General features: G+C 42.8%; 1 protein-coding gene and 1 non-coding gene across 2 annotated transcripts in view; one reads left to right on the top strand and one right to left on the bottom strand.

Annotated features, from left to right (window-relative positions):
- LOC144683094 (kelch-like protein 1) overlaps positions 1–21,504 on the bottom strand; it is a 386,264-nt gene extending 364,760 nt beyond the window's left edge. Inside the window, exon 1 of the mRNA XM_078546112.1 lies at positions 21,074–21,504. Within this exon, the coding sequence (XP_078402238.1) occupies positions 21,074–21,504 (431 nt within the window). The remainder of the gene's footprint in view (positions 1–21,073) is intronic.
- Positions 16,737–16,874, top strand: LOC144683127 (U4 spliceosomal RNA). Its single transcript, XR_013577177.1, has one exon. It is a non-coding gene; the product is annotated as a U4 spliceosomal RNA (small nuclear RNA).
- Positions 21,505–22,025: the final 521 nt, after the last annotated feature.

Raw genomic sequence — 22,025 nt, 5'->3', positions numbered from 1 at the left:
CTGTTACAGCAGGGTTTTGCATATTCCTGCCAAATCAAACCACAGAGGAAACATTCTGATTTTGGAGAGGACAAACTCAATTGACACTGGAGTCTAGACTCCTGAAAAAGTCACGGCCAAAAAAGGCTGAAAATGGTACGATTTTTGTTTAAACTTTCCTTGTGGGGCCTGAGGTAACAGGAGTGGTCTAGTGTGGCCCAGAGGAAAAGGTCAGGCCTCCTCTGCTCTGGATTTGCACCCAAGCCCCCTCAATCTGGTCAATCTATTTTATTAGAAGCTGCAAGCTTATTAAATTGTTTACATAGGATAAACGGCACAGAAACAGGCCATTCAGCCCAACCTGTCCATTCTGGTGCTTATGCTCCACTCAAGCTTCCTCTCATCTAAATCTACCATTGTAACCTTCTAGTCCCTTCTCCAAAATGCTTATCTAGCTTCCCCTTAAATACATCTATACTATTCAATTCAACCACTCCATGTGGCAGCAAGTTCCACATGTCACCACTCTTTGGGTAAAGTAGCTTTTTCTGAACTCCCTATTGGATTTCTTGTTGACCAACTGTAGTGCTGGCCTCTAGTTATGCTCTGGCCACTTTATTAAAACTTTTCATAATTGTAAAGACCTCTATTAGGTCACTCATCAGCCTTATTTTATCAAGAGAAAAGAGACTCAGCCTGTCATAGTATCATAGAATGGTTACAGCATTGAGGAGACCATTCATTCCATCTTATCTGTGCTGGCCCTCTGAAGGAGCAATTCGCTTGGTGCCACTCCCTGCCTTTTCTCCAGAGCCCTGCATTTTTTTCCTTTTCAGACAATGATTCAAGTCCATTCTGAAAACCTCAGTTGAATCTGCCTCCACTACACTCTCAGGTACCATATTCCAGATCCTAACCACTTGCTGTGTTGAAAAGTTTTTCCTTATGTCGCCATTGCTTCTTTTGCCAATTATCTTAAATCTGTACCCTGTGGTTCTCGATCCTTCGACCAATGGGTACAGTTTGTCCCCATCTATCCTGTCCCGGGCCCCTCATGATTTTGAACATTGCTATTAAATCCCCTCTCAATCCTCTCTTCTTACTCTTCTCCAAGGAGAACAGTTCCAACTTCCCCAATCTATCTACACAGCTGATGTTTCTCATCTCTGGAATCATTCTCCTGAATCTTTCCTGCACCCTCTCTAATGCCTTCACATCCTTCTCAAAGTCTGGTGCCCAGACCTGGATGCATTGCCCCAGTTGAGGCCAAGGAAGTGTTTCATACGAGTTTATCATAACCTCGTTGCTTTTGTACTCTATGCCCATGTTGATAAAGCCCAGCATGCATACACTTCACTAACCGCTCTCTAAACCTGCCCTACCACCTTCAATGAATCATGCACATATACACCCAGGTCCTTCTGTTCTTGCACCTCCTTTAGAGTTGTACCCTTTATTTCATATTGGCCTGGGTCTTCCGAGGATCAGCAAGCATGGTCAGTTTGCCACTCCACTCGAAAGTTCCTAGAATCAACGCTGTTCTTCATTTCTTCTGGGACCTTCCAAGCCCAACTTTTCCAGAAATGTGGAGCGCAGTGTCCCTCGGAGAGCTCCATCAACGCGGAGTGGAGTTGGGGAAGACAGGACACAGCCCTGTTTTGTGGCACCAGCTGCCATAAGTTTAAATATCCAGTGTGAATGTTAGTGAGTGGATGAAAGATTGAATGGGTAGGGTGGGTGAAATGAGTAAGTAGGTAAAGCGGCAGTTGAGTGAGGTGGCAGTAAGAGTCAACCACATTACTGTGGGTCTGGAGTCACGTGTAGGCCAGACCAGGTAAGGACAGCAGATTTTGTTCCCTAAAGGGCATTAGTGAACCAGACGGGTTTTTACAACAATTGACAATGGTTTCTTGATCATCATTAGACTTTTAATTCCAGACTTATATTGAATTCAAATTCCATCATCTGCCCTGGCAGGATTCAAACCCAGGTCCCCACAGGATTACCCTGGGTCTCTGGATTACTAGTCCAGCAACAATACCACTAGGCCATCGCCTCCAAACATTCACTTCCTCCACCACCGATGCACAGTAGCAGCAGTGTATACCATCTACAAGCTACACTGCAGGAATTCATCAAGGCTCCTTAGACAGCACTTTCCAAACCCACAACCACTACCATCTAGAAGGACAAAGGCAGCAGATAGATGGGAACACCACCACCTGCAGGTTCCCCTCCAAGTAACTCACCATACTGACTTGGAAATATATCATCGCTCCTTCACTGTCGCTGGGTCAAAATCCTGGAACTCCCTTCCTAACAGCACTGTGGATGTACTTACACCATGTGGACTGCAATGGTTCAAGAAGGGAGCTCACCACCATCTTCTCAAGGGATATTAGGGATGGACTCTAAATGCTGGCCCAGCTAGCGAAGCCCACACCCCATGAATGAATAAAAAAAAGTTGCGGGTGGATGAGGTGGCGGGTGGTGAGTTGGCAGGTGGGCAGGGTGGTACTGGGTGAGGTGGCGGGTGGGTGAGGTGGCAATTATATGAGGTAGTAGGTGGGTGAGGTGGCAGGTGGGCAGGGTGGTACTGGGTGAGGTGGCAGGTCGTTGAGATGGCAGGTGGGTGAGGTGACAATCAGGTCGGGTTGGGAGCACACAGTCGAAATTTGAGGGTAGTCAGGTTGGGTTGTGCGGTAGTCAAAGGAGGCACAGTTGGGTCTGGTTTGGGGAGGGCTCGTCAGGCCTGGTCAGGAGCGGATTGTCGGTCTATCGGGGGACAGGGTAAGTTTGGTGGTTGGGTTGGGCTGCGGGGGGGCAGTCAGGTGGTCAGGGGCTAGTCAGAGGGGTTGGGGGGCGGTGGCAGTCAGTTGTGTAGTTACCCAGATGTTAAACTAGGTTTCAATCTGTCTAACATTCCCTGGGTAACTATCCAGGTAAGTACATCAGAACTGTCCAAAGCCTCTGACTCTAATTTAGAGTCAGAGACATTCACGGAAGGTCCCAGAGAGAAGGTGAATTGTCCATCAGGAGTTGAAACTTCCCGGTCAGTAAGACAGCGTGTCAGGACTTCCACACAGTCCCGACATGCATCTCAGACGTACGTCTGGCCTCTGAATATCCAGAGACCGGAAGATTTGGATCAATGTCTCACTGCATTATTCCTACCAAGTGAACCACTTCATGCTTCTCTGCATTGAATTTCATCTGTCACTTGTCTGCCAATTCCACCAACCTATATCCTTTTGAAGTTCTTCCCAGGAGCAGCAAGCATTGTCAGATTGCCACTATGCTAGAAAATTCCCCGACTCAATGCTGCTCTGCATTTCCTCTGGGACCGTCCGATCCCGCCTTTTCCAGAAATGCACAGCGCAGCGTCCCTCAGAGAGCTCTGTCAAAACAGAGTGGAGTCGGACGGAAAGCAGGACACGTGTCCTTTTTATGGCACCAGCCGCCTTATGGTACGTTTAAATGTTAGTGAATGGGTTAGTGGGTCAATGATTGAATGGGTAGGTTGGGTGAGGTGGTCATGGTTCACAATTTTCGTATCACCTGCAAATTTTCAAATTGTGTCCTTCCCAATAGCACTCACAAATTGCCCGAGAAGGAAATTGGTCCCAGACGCTGTCAATCCTTTCCTGATAGATAAAGGCATGGGAGGCCTTATGGCTCCAGTATGTCGAGATCCTGCCTCTGAGCCCAAAGCTCCAGGTGCAAGTCTTATTCCAGGTCTTGTTGGCCGTGAGAAGTGAGTTCATAATGCAGCTCAGCAGGTTGATAATCAGTCTGTTAATCATTCCCCAAAGGGTGTGCATGAATATACAAAACAAACAAACATGTATACTCTGCATTTCTGGTATCACTCTTGCAAAACCTCCTCTGCACCATCTCCAGTACCTCTATATCCCTTTTTACAATTTGGTGTCTGGAACTGCATGCAGTGCTCGATCCAGCACAGCCAAGGTTCCATACAGAACTGTGTGTTTTCCTCTTCACTGGTGGTTTTATTTCATTAATAATAAAAGTGCTGCCATTACAGCGAAAAATGAAGATTCCAGATGGTTCTGTCCAAAAAAGAAATATGAGAGAATAGTAACCCTCCTATCCTCGAGGCAGCATTTGGGTGTGATAGGAATTGAGGCCATGATTAGATGTTCCGATCTCCATTATCGCAGAAATGGTCCATTTCCCCCATGATGTATGGCTCGTGTTGAATGCAAAAAGGTGACATTGCGACTAAACAGACCCATCACCTTGTACAGTCTTGCAGCTGGAAAGACTGGAACGTTTAAACTCAGGTTGCATGATAAGTGCTTTGAAACTGATGACAGTGAGGGGCTAAAAGCCAACAAGAACAAGCTGGATGGGTGATCATTGCCCACAGATTGCATTCACCAGTCAAAACCCGATAAATGCAGAACAAGTTCCCCAGTAAACATTGTGCTTGGATAAGGATTCCTGCAAACGATAGATTAAAAAAATGACAACACGCAAATGTTTGTACCACAGTCAATTCAATCTACCATTCAACAATTCAATTTAAAGCAAAAAGGAACACAGCAGTTAGTTTTGCCCCAATGGAAATTCCAACATGTGCTTCTGGTTCAAAATAAAAATTGACATTGGCTGATTTTGTTTAACATTTGGATCATTAGTTAATATTGTGTACCTGGGAAAGATTTCAACTCGACTCAGAGGTTTGCTGCTTTGATTGTTGTGCTTCGATCGGAATTCAATTAAAAGAGGTTTGGGCACCTTGATATTAAAAATGATGCATCAACAAAGTTACATGTCTATCTTCAAGATGACTGTACCACACAGAAGGGCCAGGCGCTCATTGCTGCTGTAAGATTATCACAGTCTCAATCTCACTGTTTGTGATATTGACTGTTCACACAGGTATCAATCATTCACTTCAGTTGGCTTTCAGTCTTGGTTAACACTTTAAACCTGAGACCACCATAGCTGGAAACTGAGAAAACACCGATGCCATATAAGATGGAAAATGTCCTCACATTTTGACAACTTTTTTTGGAACTCGCGTGTGTACAAACTTGAAAGGGAAGAAAAAAAGGATTTTAAGTAGCAAAGTCTCATTTGTGACAGATTCCAAATTGGAGGAATTTTTAACACAGCGCCCCAGAGAATGTGATTTTTGGTTAGGCCCAGGATGTGTCTTCTGGTAAGCTACAATTAGACCATAAATAAACATGATGTCACCTTATATCATTTGTTTTTCTGTATCTATGACACATCGTAAATGTAATTACAGAAATAGCCAAGGTGGTACTTCTTGCCAACCCCACTCCCTTGCTACCCACCACCCCCAGGTGAGGTTTCCCAAAGTTGTTGACCCAGGCGAGACCCCTCAGTTGTCACTGTCTGGCTGGAACACCTCCAAATTGCTATGATAAAGGCAAAATACTGCAGATGCCGGGAATCTGAAACAAAAACAGGGCTCTGAGGAAGAGTCATATGGACTCAAAAAATTAACTCTGACTTTCTCTTCACGGATGCTGCCAGACCTGCTGAGTTTTTCAAGCATTTTTTGTTTTTGTTCCAAATCGCTATGCCCCGGGTGAGGAGGGATGAACTGCCTGCCTGTCTTTATGCAGCCACCCCCCACCCCACTGACCCCCCCCCCCTCCCCCCCCACCCCCCCACCCCCCCACCCCCGCCCACTCTGTTGGTCGCAATAAGATTTAATCAAAAAAGGATCCTTTTCAAGGATACCCTTTTCCAGGACCCAATTGTTCTGGTTTTGAAGGAGCCAATTTGATCAGACTTTCTTGAGTTAAAGGTAAGAGTAAGTTTATTAATTACCAAAGGCAGGAAAGGATAAAACACATGCATATATGGTCATATGAGTTAAAAGTAAGAATTTAGCTTGAAGTAAGTGCATATATTCAAGATTCCTGTAGAATTGACTTCGGTAGATGAATAGTCGATTTTGAGGTTCCAGTAGTGTTGACTCAGTAGAGAGAGAGCGAGATTGGGATATCTGGAAAATGGTGATTTGTAGGGGTACTGTGTGTGGCTGTTGCTTCTGAGTCAAATTTTCAGCACTTGCTCTCTCAGAACACCCACCAACAGACAGACACCGGGGCAGCTTCTTAGCTCACTTTTAAACCCTCCTTTGTATATTCCAAATGGGAAGTGAATTCACAAATCTGTCTGGGCATTGCTCAGAGGATTTCTTGATGAGATTCTACCCATCTCCCATTATGTTCCATTGTTTCTACCAGAGGGAGCAATTAGTTTCTAGGTGTCTTTAGAAGTACCTTGTCTGACAACAGGGTGGGTTTCCATTACCTCTGAGGGAGTCACCCTGCACCATTCCAGCCAGTGGCTTGTGTACATTTTTTAAAAAACTCAGGTCTTATTTTTAAAGTCCAATATTTCCAGGTGCAATTTGGTTTTTCTTCCTTCATTATCATTACACCCTCCACCATTTTGTCTGAAGGCAGCCTGTACCATATCATTTTGGTTGTGTCAATTCAGTTGGCCCAACTTAGTTCCAATAGACAAGCAATTAATGACTCATCTCAGCAAACATCAATGTACTCAGTTTTGTTTACAAACGGAAGCAGCTGGGATGACAACTGCAGCTGGAACAGTAGGTACAAAACTAAATGGTTTAATTGGGAAGGGGGTCTGGGGTGGGATTGGAAAATGCAAAATGAGAAAACAAGTCACTTCACTCTGATTACCTATTTCATGAACTCCTTGAAAGAGTTAGAATGTGACTTTGAAAAATCTCTTTGGGGATCAGCATGATATACATGTGAGGGAAAAGTTCCTGCTTTGGTGACTCTAATGCAAATTGTGCCCATTTTGAAAAGTGTCTTTTTCTGCACCGTCCCCACTCCAACACCCCTCCACCCACTCCCACCCCTGCCCCCATCCCCCCTCATCCAACATTTCTGCTCAATCTCTTTTGCATACTGCTAAAAAGAAAGCCTGCCATCAGCCAGTAAAACCAGGCAGCATTTTAAAACTTATCTTTAAATACATTTTTTTTGCAAAAAACGTTTTGCTTGATATACTTAAAAATTGCAACTTGGTGAAGCTTGATTAAAACAGCTGAAAATAGGTTTAATCACAAAAAATTAGCATTTAAATCATCGAGTAACCTGACTTTGAATGAATAAGATTTGCTGTAATAATTTATTTTTAATTATAATTGTAGAGTAGTCAGTTTATTAGTAATGTCATGCCCCATCGTATTATGGCATTATGAACTTTCAGTCAATACTTCTAAAAATTGGACATAACAAGCTGTTAAGATGGCTGCCACAAGCCATGTGACTTTTGGCATTTGGATAGCATACAGTATCAAGTCACTGATGAATACCTAATGAAAGATGGACATAGAGGAGGGTATGTCACAGTTATTTGAGGAATTCATGCATTTCATTATATAAGGGAGGGCCAATGCCTAAAGTCTATGGAGTTTCTAGACTGTCTGTCTCCATGTTTCCTATTGGACAAAAGGGAAGGTCAAAACTCAATTGCCACCATTAATTTCTAACCAGATGGGGTAGGCTGCTATGAATCCTTCACTGTCTAAGACCCTCACTTCAACTTTAAATCACCAAATCCATTCAAGAAACCACAGGGCTACCACTTGGGAGACCGTAAATCGTAAATCAGAAACTGAATTAACTGTAATCTGTAAAAGTACTATGTTTCTCCATATCCAATCTTTGTGTATTTGCATGTGTGTGTGTGTGTGTGTGTGTGTGTGTGCATTTGTGTGTGCACATGTGTGAGACTGAGAGTGTAACGTTGCATTAATATGGGGTTAAGTGTGTTATAATAAACTACTTGCTTTATGTTTAAACTCACAAACACTTGCTGCTAAATAGCATAATTGGAACATTGGAACACATACTCCAAGGAAAAGAAAAGGCACAGCCCTTTCCATACTTCCTGTAATTAGTATGTTTTGTAAGAAAGCAAAATACATACTTTCCAGGACCGTAAACGTAATCATTTAAAAAGTTTTAAATTTACATTTTTGTGATCTTGCACCCAAAAGAACCAGTTTAATTTTAAAAGTCTCCACAAAGGCCTGCAAAAGAGTGCAATTAGTGGCAACTCACAATGGTGATTAATTCACTAGAGGGACGTGGCAAATTTGTGGGCAGGGCCCTACTTGCTTGCAGTGTGATGATTTTAAAACTAGCACGGATTTGAATGTTGCACTCAACGTAAGTAACTGAAAATTCAACCATCATTAGTGCCAGTTACACCAACTTTGGCCAAATTCCATCAAGAGAAAACAATGTAATCCTGAAAAACTTCAGGCCTATTATCCATCACCATTTAATGAGCAAATTAAGTCAGCAAGGTAAAGAAAATGAGGCACAGCATTTATGAGTGTGTATGGAAGATTAGTGACCAAAGTTAAAAATAGGAATGCATCCTGTATCCCTACAAGAGATGTGATTCAATAGACTTTCAACGTGAAAAATTCTGTTTGCATATCAGAAAGATTTATGGAATTCATAAAGAACAAAGTTGGATGCTGCCACATCACTTAATTGGATACTTTAAGACAAATGGGTGTTATTGAAAATAACAATACATGTTATATTTCTGATATGTTTATTCCCTTCTCTCTTGCTCTTGTCTTACTGTCACCATCCATCTTACCACACATCCTTAAAGTTTCTAGCCTTCATTTCTGAACATAGGCAGTAAACACAAGTCAAAACATAACTGTTGGGAGAATGGAGGGGCATTATGGTGGAATCGAGATCTTGCTTTCACCTAGGTTCCACATACATGGGGCAGAACCTTATGGAGGTTATGGGTCTCACCTGCCAGCTGGGACTGACAAGAGCCCCACATCACCTCTTTTCAGGAAGGCCCGCCACGTTAAGTGTCACTCAGGCACTTAACAGACCAGCAGCGGCCTTCCCTTGGGACCAAGGACCCTGGGATTAGAAGTTACATAATGATGGTTGGCTGGGAGGCTAGACATGCATTAAGATTGTTGTAACAGCTGTGCTCCAGAGAAAACATTGCTTGATTGTTCAGGCTCTCTGATCTTTACTGTCAATTTCATAATATTTGTTTACACAAAAGTGTGGTTTTAAGGGTTTGAGGTTTTTGTTATTGATACTTTAAAGGGTCTGAATGATTGACACTTCTATTAGCTTGTCATGAAATGGCTGTTTTCAACATAGGAGAAAGTTACGAATGGATTTTTTTTTTTCCAAATCTTTTTTTACACATGCTACTGTCACTACAGTGTTCATTGATTCTGGACAATGTATAGTTGGTCAATGGGAACAGAAGTGCTTTAGCTTGGCATGGGAGGTGTGAGGGGCCATAGCGAGTGGGTGGAAGGGCAGAGCTTGGCAATTGGGACATGAGGGGGGCCATAGGGGGTGGGTGGGGAGCGTGAGGCAATATGGATGGGACATGGGGAGTTTGGAGGGTGAAGAGGGTGTGAGCGGTGAGGGCTGGAGCACCTTTGTATTTTTATTTTAACTGGGACAAAGCTCCACAGCATCCAGATAGGCCTTCTAAACTGCCCAACTCAGCACTGGGCAGCCTCTGTGACTGCCTCCGACCTCTTTCTCAGGTTGGCTGAAGCAACTGCAGCCCACGCCTGCTCCCAGCACTGAAGATCCCGCCGTTGCAGACCGTTTCTCCCAAGGCGGGCGGGCCCAAGCCTGGAATTTTCCCAAGTCCACCTTGAGGATGAAAATCCAGGCCTACATTCCAAAAGTACTTCATTGGCAGTAAAGCGCTTGAGGACATCCCAGGGCCAAAAGCGGCACTATACAAATACAACACCTGCATTTTTGGAGCGTGTTTGAATACCCGCTTGCATTACTCAAACATTTTTCACAGGAGGGGATTAGAGATGATTGCTGTTTCCCCAGGTTAGTGCTTTGTGTTCTGTGTTGACTCTATAATGACTAAATCATTCCGTAAGTCAAAAATAAATAATAGCCATCGGTATAAGGTTAGCCAGATAAAGGCATTTTCAAACAAATATCTCAGCAAATGCACCAGAAATGTCCCCAAATCACATATAAAACATGTCTAACAGGTAGCCTGGTTAAAAGAAAGGTTTGAAAAGTAAAACCAGGAACCTTCTTTGCTGCAGAGACGTTATTATAGTGGATTATCTAAAGTGGATCATTCCTTTAATTTTCACGCTTTCTAGGCAATAATAGCATTGAACGATGAAGCAGTATTTCCTTTCTGGGCTTCTTATTTCTCATGACAATTAAGTGATAAAATATTCACAGATCAGTTGCGACTAATGTGGAATCGTGGAGCAAGATGGCCAATGAAAACTAAACATTGCAAGCAATTCACATCGGGATCAAATGCAAGATGGCTTACTTCAGAGAAAAAAAGAACAAAAATACACAAATACATATTCCCCATAGGCTCCTGGACTGGGATTTTCAAAGGACCACGGGGTCTGGAGCCACTGCTGGCGGGATTTGAAAATCACAGTCGCAGAGATTGTCTTGCGGTCCTGAAGTCTCTGTGACATTTGAAAGTTTCAAAGGGCTGGCAGGGGGGGAGGAAATAGGCAACCCACTCTCTGCCAATTACCGGCTCATTAAGCTACTTAAGGAGCTTGTTAAAGCATCTGGGAAGCCAGGAAAGCAATTTTCAATGTTTATTTTGGCAAACGTAAGTAGACTGGTGTAGTCGGGCTCACTGCAGGGAGACCTTTAAATTTTATTTCTATTCGTTAAAAATTGAAGCCCGATGGTGACGGGTCCAACACTGTAACTTCAATTTGTTTGATTGGTCATTTACCTCCATTTTCTAGCCCCTGGCCAACCGACAAGCGTTCTGCTCTAATTGGCACGGCAGCTCTCAAAATGGCTGCCATCTACCTTCACTGTTGGAGCTAGGCAGACAGTTCCCACCTATCAGATGCGCTTGGTGCTTCTATTTGGGCCCTGAGCTCACCGCCCAGCCAGTTAGGCCAGTTAGATTTTAATATTGTATCACAGCCCTAGCATGGGATTGAGATCCGGAATTCATCCAAGTATCAGATTCCCAAACCGGCTTTGAAAATCCAGCCCCTGGCGTCACATTGAAGGTCTTTTGCCTACCATGTTAATCAGTTCCCTTTAACCAGCAAGGGCATATAAGCACATGTCCACCACAAACATAAGTAACTAAAGTGCCCCAATTTCCCATTCTCCCTCATACCCATCCATTTGGTTTTGTAAGTATCACATACAAACACCTATATGTATTTTCATGACTCTACGATTCAAACACCTTCCTGAACGGCCTCCCACCTTAAACCCTCCATAAACTTGAACCCATTCTAAACTCTGCTACCCGTATCTCATTTGCACCAAGTCTCATTCACCCATCACCCCCGTGTTTGCTGATATGCATTGGCTCCCGCTCTCGCAGCACCGAAGTTTTAAATTAATCGTCCTTATTTTTGATAGCCAAGGCCATATTTAGTTAGGGAACCAAGACAGGTAGATGGAGTTAAGATGCAAAACAGCCCTGATCTAACTGAATGGCAGAACAGGCTCGAGGGGCTGAATGGCCACCTCTAGTTGCTATATTTCTGTGCACAGCTACTCTTTTATTTGGTGGTGGTTGGGGAGGGGGGCGGGGGGTGCAACTGAATACCTTCTGTAACTTGCAAAATTCTCACACTTTCTCTAGGGTCTTGTATCGAACATTAAAATTACAGGTGCATTCAGGGTCATTGGAAATTTATGAGTCAATGTACACAAATGTATTTGCACATAATAAATTATATATTCCCAGTCAATCAAAAATGCTTATATAATTCATAGGAATAAGCTGTGTTTTTGCATCATAAATCATCATGGAGAGATCAGTCAATTAGATCACTCTGCTGTCAGTCATTGCAAACCTTTTAATTCCAGCAGGATTAGTGAGGCACAGACTTCTCTAATGATGGATTTCCTCTTCGGCAGAGTGAGAGCAGTAAATACAGGTCAAAGCTCTGTTGCTAATGAGGAGAGAAAAAAGTTGCCTGTGATGAATAATTCTACAATGGATGTCCTTACAGTACGTTTTCCTCTCCTCCTCCAACTTCCCTTCGGTTTCCTTCCATGCTCACTTGAAGGCAGAGACTGAAAGCACTGCTGATAATTTCACGACCCCCACAATTTATGGTTTTATTTAAAATTGCACTGCCACTTTGCTCCGTCTTTACTATCCATCAGGAGTGAGTCAGCCTCAAGCTGCTTCCTCCAAGCAGAAACAAACAAACTAATCATGGTGCTGCATAACTTCAGATATATGCCAGCGCATCTATAATATTTCTTGGAAGTTGTTTTCATTGTAGTTTAAGACTACCACATACAGCGCCTTTTCAGAGTTCAGCATGGTTTTAGAGTAAATCAAATCGCACAAGCATAGATTCCCGAATAAGGGAATTATCAATAGATCTGCTATGAAATATGTTAACAATTATACTATCAATGAATTTTAATTGTCTAGGTAATCAGTTGGTTTATCTAACTGAACCATACCAAAAGCTACTTTTATCTGTGTTCTGAAGATGGCTTTGACTCGATCTACTTATACTGGAATGGAGTCTATATGGTAGATTTTGTTTTGAGTCCAGGTCCAGCATTGCATAACCAGCATGCACCCAAATTGAGAGGCCAGGAGATCAAAGAAAATTGGCCTTTTTGCTTTGTCGGCCTGTACTGAGCTGAGGTGGTTTCACCTCTACTAGCTCACCTGAGCAAAGAAATCAATGTCAGTTCAATTGAAGCTGGGGAGGAGGTGGGCGGGGTGGCAAAGGGAACATGAAAACATAGGAACAGGGAGTAGGCCATTCAGTCCCTCAAGCCTCTTCTATCATTCAATGAGATTGTGGTTGATTGGAGGGGGTTCTCACAACAGATGTGGAGTCGGTGGATTTTTGTACTAAAGGAAAACTTTCATTTCTTACTTTCCTTATGTTGCCAGCCATGGCAGACTGATGACCACTCATAAGTGGCTCATCCTTAATGAATTTTTGGAAAAAAAGGTTGGCTAACGGGCGTTGAGTCCCTTAAAAATACAAATTAACAGCATAATGCCTGGGATATCTAAAAATTGACAGCACAGCCCCACCAATTTAGCAGTGAGACCAACACCCGTGCAGATTCAGCCCAGGCAAACCTCCTGCTTAATTGTTATGCCTTAATTACACCAGCTTTATGCTGAAAGAAGAGCTAACACTGTGAATCAGTGGTTTTGATCAGCAGGAATGGAGTTTTAACAGGAGCAACAAGTAGCTCAATAAAATGTAGGCACGATGGATCATAATATTTCATCTATTTTAAAAACAATAACATTTCTGTACGCCTTCTTGTTCTCTTCTGTACCTTTTGACCGCTGTTTCAAAGATGACACAGTTCACAGTTGAGTGAGCCGTCACAGTGTGCCCTGTTACCAGGGCCATGCAGTAAAACAGCAAAGGCAAAATGGGGGCTGTAACCCTAGGCTTCTGCTGGCCTTTGCTTTCCTTCACAGTTGCTTGAACATCAAAGAGGTACCTTCACATAGAATCAAAACTTAGATAGTTCCTTTCCCATCCCACTTAAATATTTAAAGTGTGAGCACTTCTCTTTCCCCATTATGATGTGTTTTTTTTTTAATAGAAAAACTGCCGCTGATTGGCAAGATCTTCCAGTTCTGAGCAAAGGGTCCATTACCGCAGTGTTAAATACTCTGTTCACTCCACAGGTGCAGACTGATCTGCGAAATGTTTCTTGCATTTCCTGTAAGCATTTTGAAACATCCAGCATCTGCAATTTTTTTTTTGAAGGGGTGAGTTTTTGCTTTCAATCATGGAAGTGACTGGCTAGAAGTGCAATGTGAGAACCGTTAAAACTCTCAAATTGAATAAATTGTTTCCCTTATGCACCAGTGACCCATGTTCATCAGAATAGAAGCATCAGCAAGAATAATGGCATTCTCTTTGGGCTGAGCAACAGCTTAAGATCATCAGATATGACATCAAGACTTATTCTGTGAATTACCATATCAACAATGCGCAGAACAAAATCTCCTGCATCACTATGTCCCCTAGTCCACTACAACTATACCCTGTGTGGAATTAAAGAATCACAGAATTGTTATAGCACAGAAGGAGGCCATTCAGCCCATCATGTCTGCACTGGCTCTCCGAATGAATTGATTAATTAATTGCGTATTAAGCTTATTCACTATGCAGAGGTAATGCATTTTTAACTTTCATTTTTATTAGATGGCAATGAAGACTGGCTATTCTGTTACCATTGCTGCCATTTGTCTCCCTCTGCCTACCAACTTGAAACACTCCCAAGTGGTGACTGAACACGAGATTGATGAGGCTACCTTGGTCATATACACTATTAAGTTTTATCATTGTCTCAAGACACAAGTGTCAACATTAAGCTCTTTGATGTGACACAATTCAAATATAAATTTTATATAAATTTGTCAATGTTGTGCAAAAGGAAAAAAAAAATGACCTTTAATTTCTTTGACCCGTCTGTTCTAGGCACTAACCCAGTTTGGAAAATGGGGGTAACTTCACGGACACTTACATGCTTCAAGTGCAAATCAGAATCCCAGGCTCAACCATTTCACAGTCCTCACTGTTTCACACTATAGCTTCAATTGCCAGCGATCCAGCAGCATGGTGTCCAGGTGCCAGCCTGGCCTTGGGCTCCTATTCAACTATGGTAGAATCACAATTAAGACTAATCCTTGTCCCTGGCCATCCTGCATACATGCACACTTTCCAGCACAGACCATTAAACAGTGTTTGGCTGATGTTTTATTTATTTTTCCTTGTTTCTCTTCCATACAAATTGATTTTCAGCGCAGTGCTGAAATGTGGTTGAATGTAAGTGATTTATGCCGATAGCTGGGACGTGGAGGAGAAATAGTTCTGGTGGTGATTTTATTACAAACTTGCCATCGTAGTGAAGTATAACAGCAGCAGCCTATTCATTAAAAATATTCAGTTTGTACTGCGACAAATTGCTAGAGTTCTCGTTGGTGATGGTATTAATGAGCAATTAAGTCACTAAAGGTAAAAGAAAAAGCACAAAATAACCTTTCATATTGAGAGAAAAAAAAATCACATTTATCCACCATTTAGGCAATAAATAACTTGGTATGGAAGCATTTAATAATGTAATTTTATCGTCACTGTTATAACTGTGGCAAGGTTGTGGAGTGGTATAAAGAATTGGCACACACCATGCATTCATTTTCTAAATTAAAAAAAAATAATAATGTACATGAATCCTCTGCTGATTTTCCATGGCTATGTACCATACTCATTTTTCCTACCTGCTAGCCATTTCCATGCAGGGCATGGTGTCTAAGTGAGAATCAGAAGAGGTTTCTGCACAGACTACACAGCCCGGAGAGATATGCAACCCCTACGGGTAGAAGTCATGCAATTCCACCTTTCACAATAAGATCTTCCTGGATTCTGCTACACTGCTACTGAAAAGGTCTGAGCACAAGATTGATTTTTAACAGTCAGCCACCTGATCTGATAATCTTTTTGTTCTGTTGTTCCTCCCCAATCCCCTGCCAAATTGTGTTGCATGTTTTCTAACTGATTGCACCATGAATCTTCTGTTTAATATATGCATTGGAACTGAAAAATTAAAACAAAATCTGTGGGCTATTTCTCAGGACGGTTGAATCTACCACCTGCTTCTCGCATATAAGTTTATAATTTGACTGTGGTTCAGGCAGAAGTTGCTAAGTTATTTCTCCCAGAGAAGAGCCATATTGGACTTGAAACGGTAACTCTGTTCCTCTCTCCACAGATGCTGCCAGACCTGCTGAGTTTTTCCAGCACTTTCTGTTTTTATTTGCTGAGCTATCCCTCAGGGTGTATATATATATATATATATATTTTTTTTTTTAAACTGACTCTCCTACTTAACCTCAAAATCATTAAAACTGAGGAATTATAGAAACTAGTTTTGTACAATGCGGAAGGAGGCCATTTGGCCCATCATGTCTTTGAAAGATCTACCAGTTGATCCCAATTCCTTGCTCTTTTTCCAATTCCTTGTATGTTGCCTTCTCCCCCATTTTTAAACCATATATCCAATTCTCTTTTGAAAGTTATTATTGAATCTGTTTCCACCACCCTTTTCAGATCATAATAACTAACTGAGCAAAAAAAATTCTCAGCAACGACTCCCTGTGTTTTTTTTTGCCAATTATCTTAAATTGATGTTCTCTGCTTACCGACCTCCTGGCAGTGGAAATAGATTTTCTCTATCACTCTTTCTAAATCTCTCAATCTTGAATGCCTCTATAAAAATTTCCTGTTAATCATCTTGGATATAAGGAGAACAATCCCAGCTTCTCAGGTCTATCCACATAGTGCTTCATCCCTGCTACGATTTCAAAATTGCCCCATCGTTTAGTGGATAAAGGTGCGATAGGCACCTAGGCTAGAAAGTTCCCAGGTACAATCTCCATCTGTGCAGAATTAGCTGAACTCAGTTTGGGGGGAAACATCGATGGTGGTACAATAGCCACGGTGAATTGGGCTCAGAAGGGGGGAAATGGTCAGGATTCTTGTTCCTGATTGTGATCCAGGAATCCCCGCTGGAAAACCTGTGAGCATTAGAGGGGGATATTATCAGGATATGCCTGATGGTCTTATGGTCAGGCAGCCCTACCAGCCTTGCCTGAATTGTGGATGTTGAGTGAAGGGCTGGAGAGTGACTGGTCCAGGTTACACTGCACCCTGCTTTGTGCAGTGGCAGTATTGTTGTCCAATGTAGTTTAACTGAGGCATGATCATTGCTTATTGAAAACTTTTCCCAATATCCCACTGTGATGACTTGAATGTGCAGCTAGCAGTGCAAATTTTTGATAGGCTCAGCATTTTTCTTTGGGTTTTTCTCTCTCTCTCTCTGTTAAAAGAATAACATAGATGCATTTAAAGGGAGCTAGATAAACACAAGATGGAGAAAGCAAAAGAAGGTTAAGCTGATAGGGTTAGATGAAAAGGAATGTGAGGAGGTTTGTGTGGAGCATAAACACTGGCATGGACCAGTGGGTCAAATGGCCTGTTCCTGTGCTGAATATTCTAACATGAGCCCAGCCTTCAGGAGAAAATTGAAGACATTTTCAATAAAATCAAGACATTGGGGGCACTCATCAAAAAAGTGATGGTCAAAGAAGAGTAAAGTAAGGCAGGGCATAAGACTAGCATACAGCCCAATCCCACCCAGCAAATTAGGCAAATAGAAACACTTGCATTTATATAGAGACCTTTATGACCCCAGTGCATTCCAAAGTGCTTTACAGACAATGAAGTACTTTTGATTTGTAGTCACTGTTGTAATGTAGGAAACTTGGCAGCCAATTTGCATGCAGCAAGTTCCACTTAACAGCGATCACCAGCTAATCTGTTTTTGTGATGCTGATTGAGGGATAAATATTGGCCAGGACACTGTGGATAACTCTTCTTCAACATCTGGTTTAACATCTCTTCCAAGAGGCAGCACCTCTGACAGTGCAACGTTCCCACAGATTTCTATGCTCAAATTCAGGAGTGGGCCTTGAACTCCTTAGAGGCAAGGGTGCTCTCACCTGAGCCATAGCTGGCACTTAATATGTCATTTATGAGAGTCAGTTGTGTCTCATTTTTGAGCACTCTTGCCTTTAAGTCTCCAGGTTCAAGTCCCACCCCAGATTTGAGCACAAAAATCAAAGACACTTCAGTGCAGATGTGAGTGAGTGCTGCACTATCAGAGGTGCCGTCTTCTGGATGAGACGTTAAACCAAGACCCCATTTGCCTGCTTGGGTGGATGTAAATGATGCGATGGCACTATCACGAAGAAGAGCATGGGAGTTATCCCTGGTGCCCTGGCCAATATTTATTGCATCACAAAAGAAAAACAGGTTTTCTATTCATTATCACATTGCTGTTCCTAGAAGGTTGCTACACACAGATTGGTTGCTACATTTCCTAAATTACAACAGTGGCTACACTTCAAAAGTGCTTCATTGGCTGTAAAATGCTTTGAGGGGCCTGGTGGTTGAAAAGCATGTTATGTAAATGCAAGTGTTTTTTCTTTTTACCCCATTCTTTTGCAAACTAGCACTTGAGCACAGAATATCAATTGATGTTCATTAAATTCATTGACATTAATAATAAAACTAATAATAATGATCATAATCCAGAGCAAAGAATTTACCTTATTGTAGTCATAGTCATAGAGGTCTACAGCACAGAAAAAGCCCTTCGGCCCATCAAGCCTGCACCAGTTAAATAAGTGCCTAACTATTCTAATCCCATTTTCCAGCACTAGGCTCATAGCCTTGTATGCCATGGCATTGCAAGTGCACATCCAAACACTTCTCAAATGTTCTGAAGGTTTCTGCTTCTACCAGCCTTTCAGGCAGTGAGTTCCAGATTGCCACCATCCTCTGGGTGAAAAAATTCTTCCTCACATCCCCTATAAACCTCCTGCCCCTTACCTTAAATCTACGCCCCCTGGTTATTGATCCCTTCACCAAGGGGAAAAGCTCCTTCCTGTCTACCCTATCTATGCCCCTCATAATTTTATATACCTCAATCATGTTACCCCTCAATCTCCTCTGCTCCAAGGAAAATAACCCCAGTCTATCCAATCTCTCCTCATAACTAAAACTCTCCAGCCCAGGCAACATCCTGGTAAATCTCCTCTGCACTCTCTCTAGCACAATCACATCCTTCCTATAATGCGGATTCCAGAACTGCACACAATACTCCAGCTGTGGCCTAACTAGTGTTTTATACAGTTCCAGCATAACCTCCCTGCTGTTATATTCTATGCCTCGGCTAATAAAGGCAAGTATCCCAATTACCTTCTTGGCCACCTTATGGAAATGACTTCTCCGACAATGTCTAATTCAACACAAAAAAAACACCAAAATGTGATCTTGCTCTTCACTTTGTTTCCTTTTAATGATTAACCAAGTGCTGTTCTGATCAACAAACGCTATTTTGTCTCTGTACATTTATTAATAGGAAGGAACATTTAATTTCCTCAGTATTTTTCAGCTATGTTTATTGTAGGTTTGGGAATGCATAAAACACGCTCTAATAAAAGCAATTAAAGCAAACCCAACAGATTCAGTTAAAAGGTAAAAAGACTGCTGCAGTGTGAATAATTATTAATCTTATATGTCAATCAAATATTTTCTTTGATTGTATTGCATTTCATGGGTGTGGCAAAGGGAAAGGGAGTAATGGTTGCCCTGTAAAAAAAGGAATTAAATGTGCTTTTAATACACATCTCCTTAAGAGAAAATTCAAACAGATGAGGTAATTCTCCCTTTCTCCTCTCAATCAATTCTCTGCATAAGTAGATATTTTAAAAAAGTTATACATGACTTAAATAGGAGTAAAAGCCCATGGATAAAAATGCACAATGTTGAATGCAGTGTGAACTGCAAGGTACATATTTAGGTATTTGATGGCAAACTCCTGTCAGTACTTTTACTATTGGACCATATAGAAAGTTAGATAATACTGTACAGCCCCTTTTAGATGTATTACATGGACATGGACATAATGGGCTGAATGGCCTCCTTCAGTGCTGTAGCCATTCTATGATACCATTCTTTGACTGCTTTTTATGGTGAGAGTTTAAGTTCCTCAATGGTTAAATGCTGTGTATGGGGTGGTACCAAATGCAGGATAGATTGGCTTAGGATTGATCTTTGTTTTGTGTTGAATTCACTGGAGGATCAATAGGAACACAGTGTTTGGAGTGATCTGTGGAGGTGGGAGATAAAAGATAATGAAACCAAGTACCTGATCCTGGTTCACCTCTACTGATCTCTGCTGGATATTTGCAGGGGCACTGAACCAGGACACAATTAGGCATGATTAGAAAATCTCCCACAGTTGAGCAGCCACCATCTAGACTCCGAGATGAGTACTAGGCACTTGGCGCACAAATGAGTTACCCAAGGACAATTGCTCTCTGGGTAACATTTTGTAATGCAGACAGTAGAATTAGGAAGAGAAGTCTTTTTTTGGGGGGCTGGGGAAGTAAGAGGTGAGGGTGAGGATTCTCCCTTTTGCACTTTATTCTCCCTTCCTCGGACTTCTTCATCAATCCAGACCAGGAAAGCACCATGAGACCAACTTGCACATCTCCACCACAGCTGCAATGAAACTGATCATTAGACACATGGAAGACAGCCCAGACTGATGTCCCTTCCTCCCTGGGAAAAATGCCCAGTAAATAGTCAATTGGATTTAATGCAATCAAAGGAAGTATTCTAAATCCAGAATTCATTGATGGATAGGAATCAAAATAAATGCCTTGGTGACTGTGCCCATGTGGGTGGGAGGGGTGCTAGGGGTGTTTGTGTGTGTGGGGGGAGGTATGTGCATGTGTGGGGAGGGGTGTTTGTGTGTGTGTGTGTGTGCATGTGGTTGTGGGTGGAGAAGGGTGTTTGTGTATGGGTAGGAGGTGTGTGTATGTGTGGGGAGGGGTGTTTGTGTGTGTGTGTGTGTGGTTGTGGGTGGAGAAGGGTGTTTGTGTATGGGTAGGAGGTGTGTGTATGTGTGGGGAGGGGTGTTTGTGTGGGGGAGGGGGGAGTGTATTTGTGTGTGGGAGTGTGTGTGGGGGAGGGGGGTTGGGGAGGGGGAGTGTGTGTGTGTATGTTTGTGTGGACCCGCGTGTGTGTGTGTGTGTGCGTGTTTGGGGATGTGTGTGGGTGTGTTTGTATATTTTGCTATGGCAACCTGTGCTCATTTATTTTTACGACTGACGATTCACATTATGTGTTACAAATATTACTGCTGGACTATATCTAAGACACATGCCTATCATGAACAGAGCATTTAAAAATGTTTTTTTTTAAGGTGTTCCGCAGTTAAGCCCGAGGAGATGTATCTCTTTTCAGGGCTGTAGTTGCTGTTAGCGTTTTCTCAAAATTATTGTTAAGAAGATGCATGTTAAACACAGGCACTCTACCCATTACATTTCAAATAGTTTGGATGCAAGACGCAGCACATATAAACAACTGGAATTCTGTCCTAAAGTTACTTTTAGAGGTGGAAAGCTGGGGCTATACCTGTGCAGGCATCCGTCACCTGTCCCCTCGCAACAGTCAGTGGTCAGCAATTCCTTCTTCACCTCTTCCAACGTTGTCGAGCTCTCCCTGGTAAACTCCAACCTGGGCACTTCTTCCAGCGTCTCCACATAGAAGACAGTGCGTTGCTGTGGCTGGCACTCCAAGGTGCCACCTCTGCTGTGTCCCGGAGCCAGGATGCCATTGAGGGCGCTGCTTTTTTTCCAGGGGCTCGCCCTGTCGTGACTGTGATTCTTCAACCTGTTCTGGCTGCTCCCCCAGTGCTCAAAGCTGTCCTCCTGCTGCTGCTGCTGCTGCTGGTGCTGGAGGCAGCCCCCGGTCCCGCCTGAGCTGGAGGGTGGGTGGTTGAACAGCTTCCAGCGAAGCCGCAGTATGTGCTTGACATCGAATTCCTTCCTACCGGAGCCTGACATGTTGCTGCCGTCTGAACTCTTGCGACTTCGTTACGTGTCTGAGTCTGTGTCTGTGTGTGTGTGTCAAAGTGGTAGAAACAAGAGTTAGCGAAAGGTGGAACTCACAGGGCGATGCACGGATCGCTTTCGTCTTTTAAGTGTGTGAGTCACTTGCTGAGGAGCTCAGACTTGGAGCTGCTGCACATAGGCACAAAAACACACACTCAAGCCTCACTCAAACAGGATGACGAGGTTACCTTCTAAACAACAATCAGGATGCAACCTGCCAGGCACGTACAGCAGGTGGTTTGGCACCTCACAGATGTGCAGAGTCACCTACAAGCCTCCCTAGTTGTACCCCATCCATCCATCTGTCTCAGGGGAATTCCTGACAGCTCCAGCCAGCAAATAGTCTTGACAGGCACTGAAAACAATCTGGGTGCTCACACCCAGACACAACAAAAACTGTGCTGTCACGGGTTTCAAAGAACCAAAATGTTCTCTTCCTCCCCTGGTCTGTGACGCAATGTATTCTGAAGCCT

The sequence above is a fragment of the Cetorhinus maximus genome, chromosome 7 (genome assembly GCF_964194155.1).
Source record: "Cetorhinus maximus chromosome 7, sCetMax3.hap1.1, whole genome shotgun sequence".
NCBI lineage: Eukaryota > Metazoa > Chordata > Chondrichthyes > Lamniformes > Cetorhinidae > Cetorhinus > Cetorhinus maximus.
The sequence above is the reverse complement of the archived record's forward strand: the minus strand, read 5'-3'. Positions and strand labels throughout refer to the sequence as shown.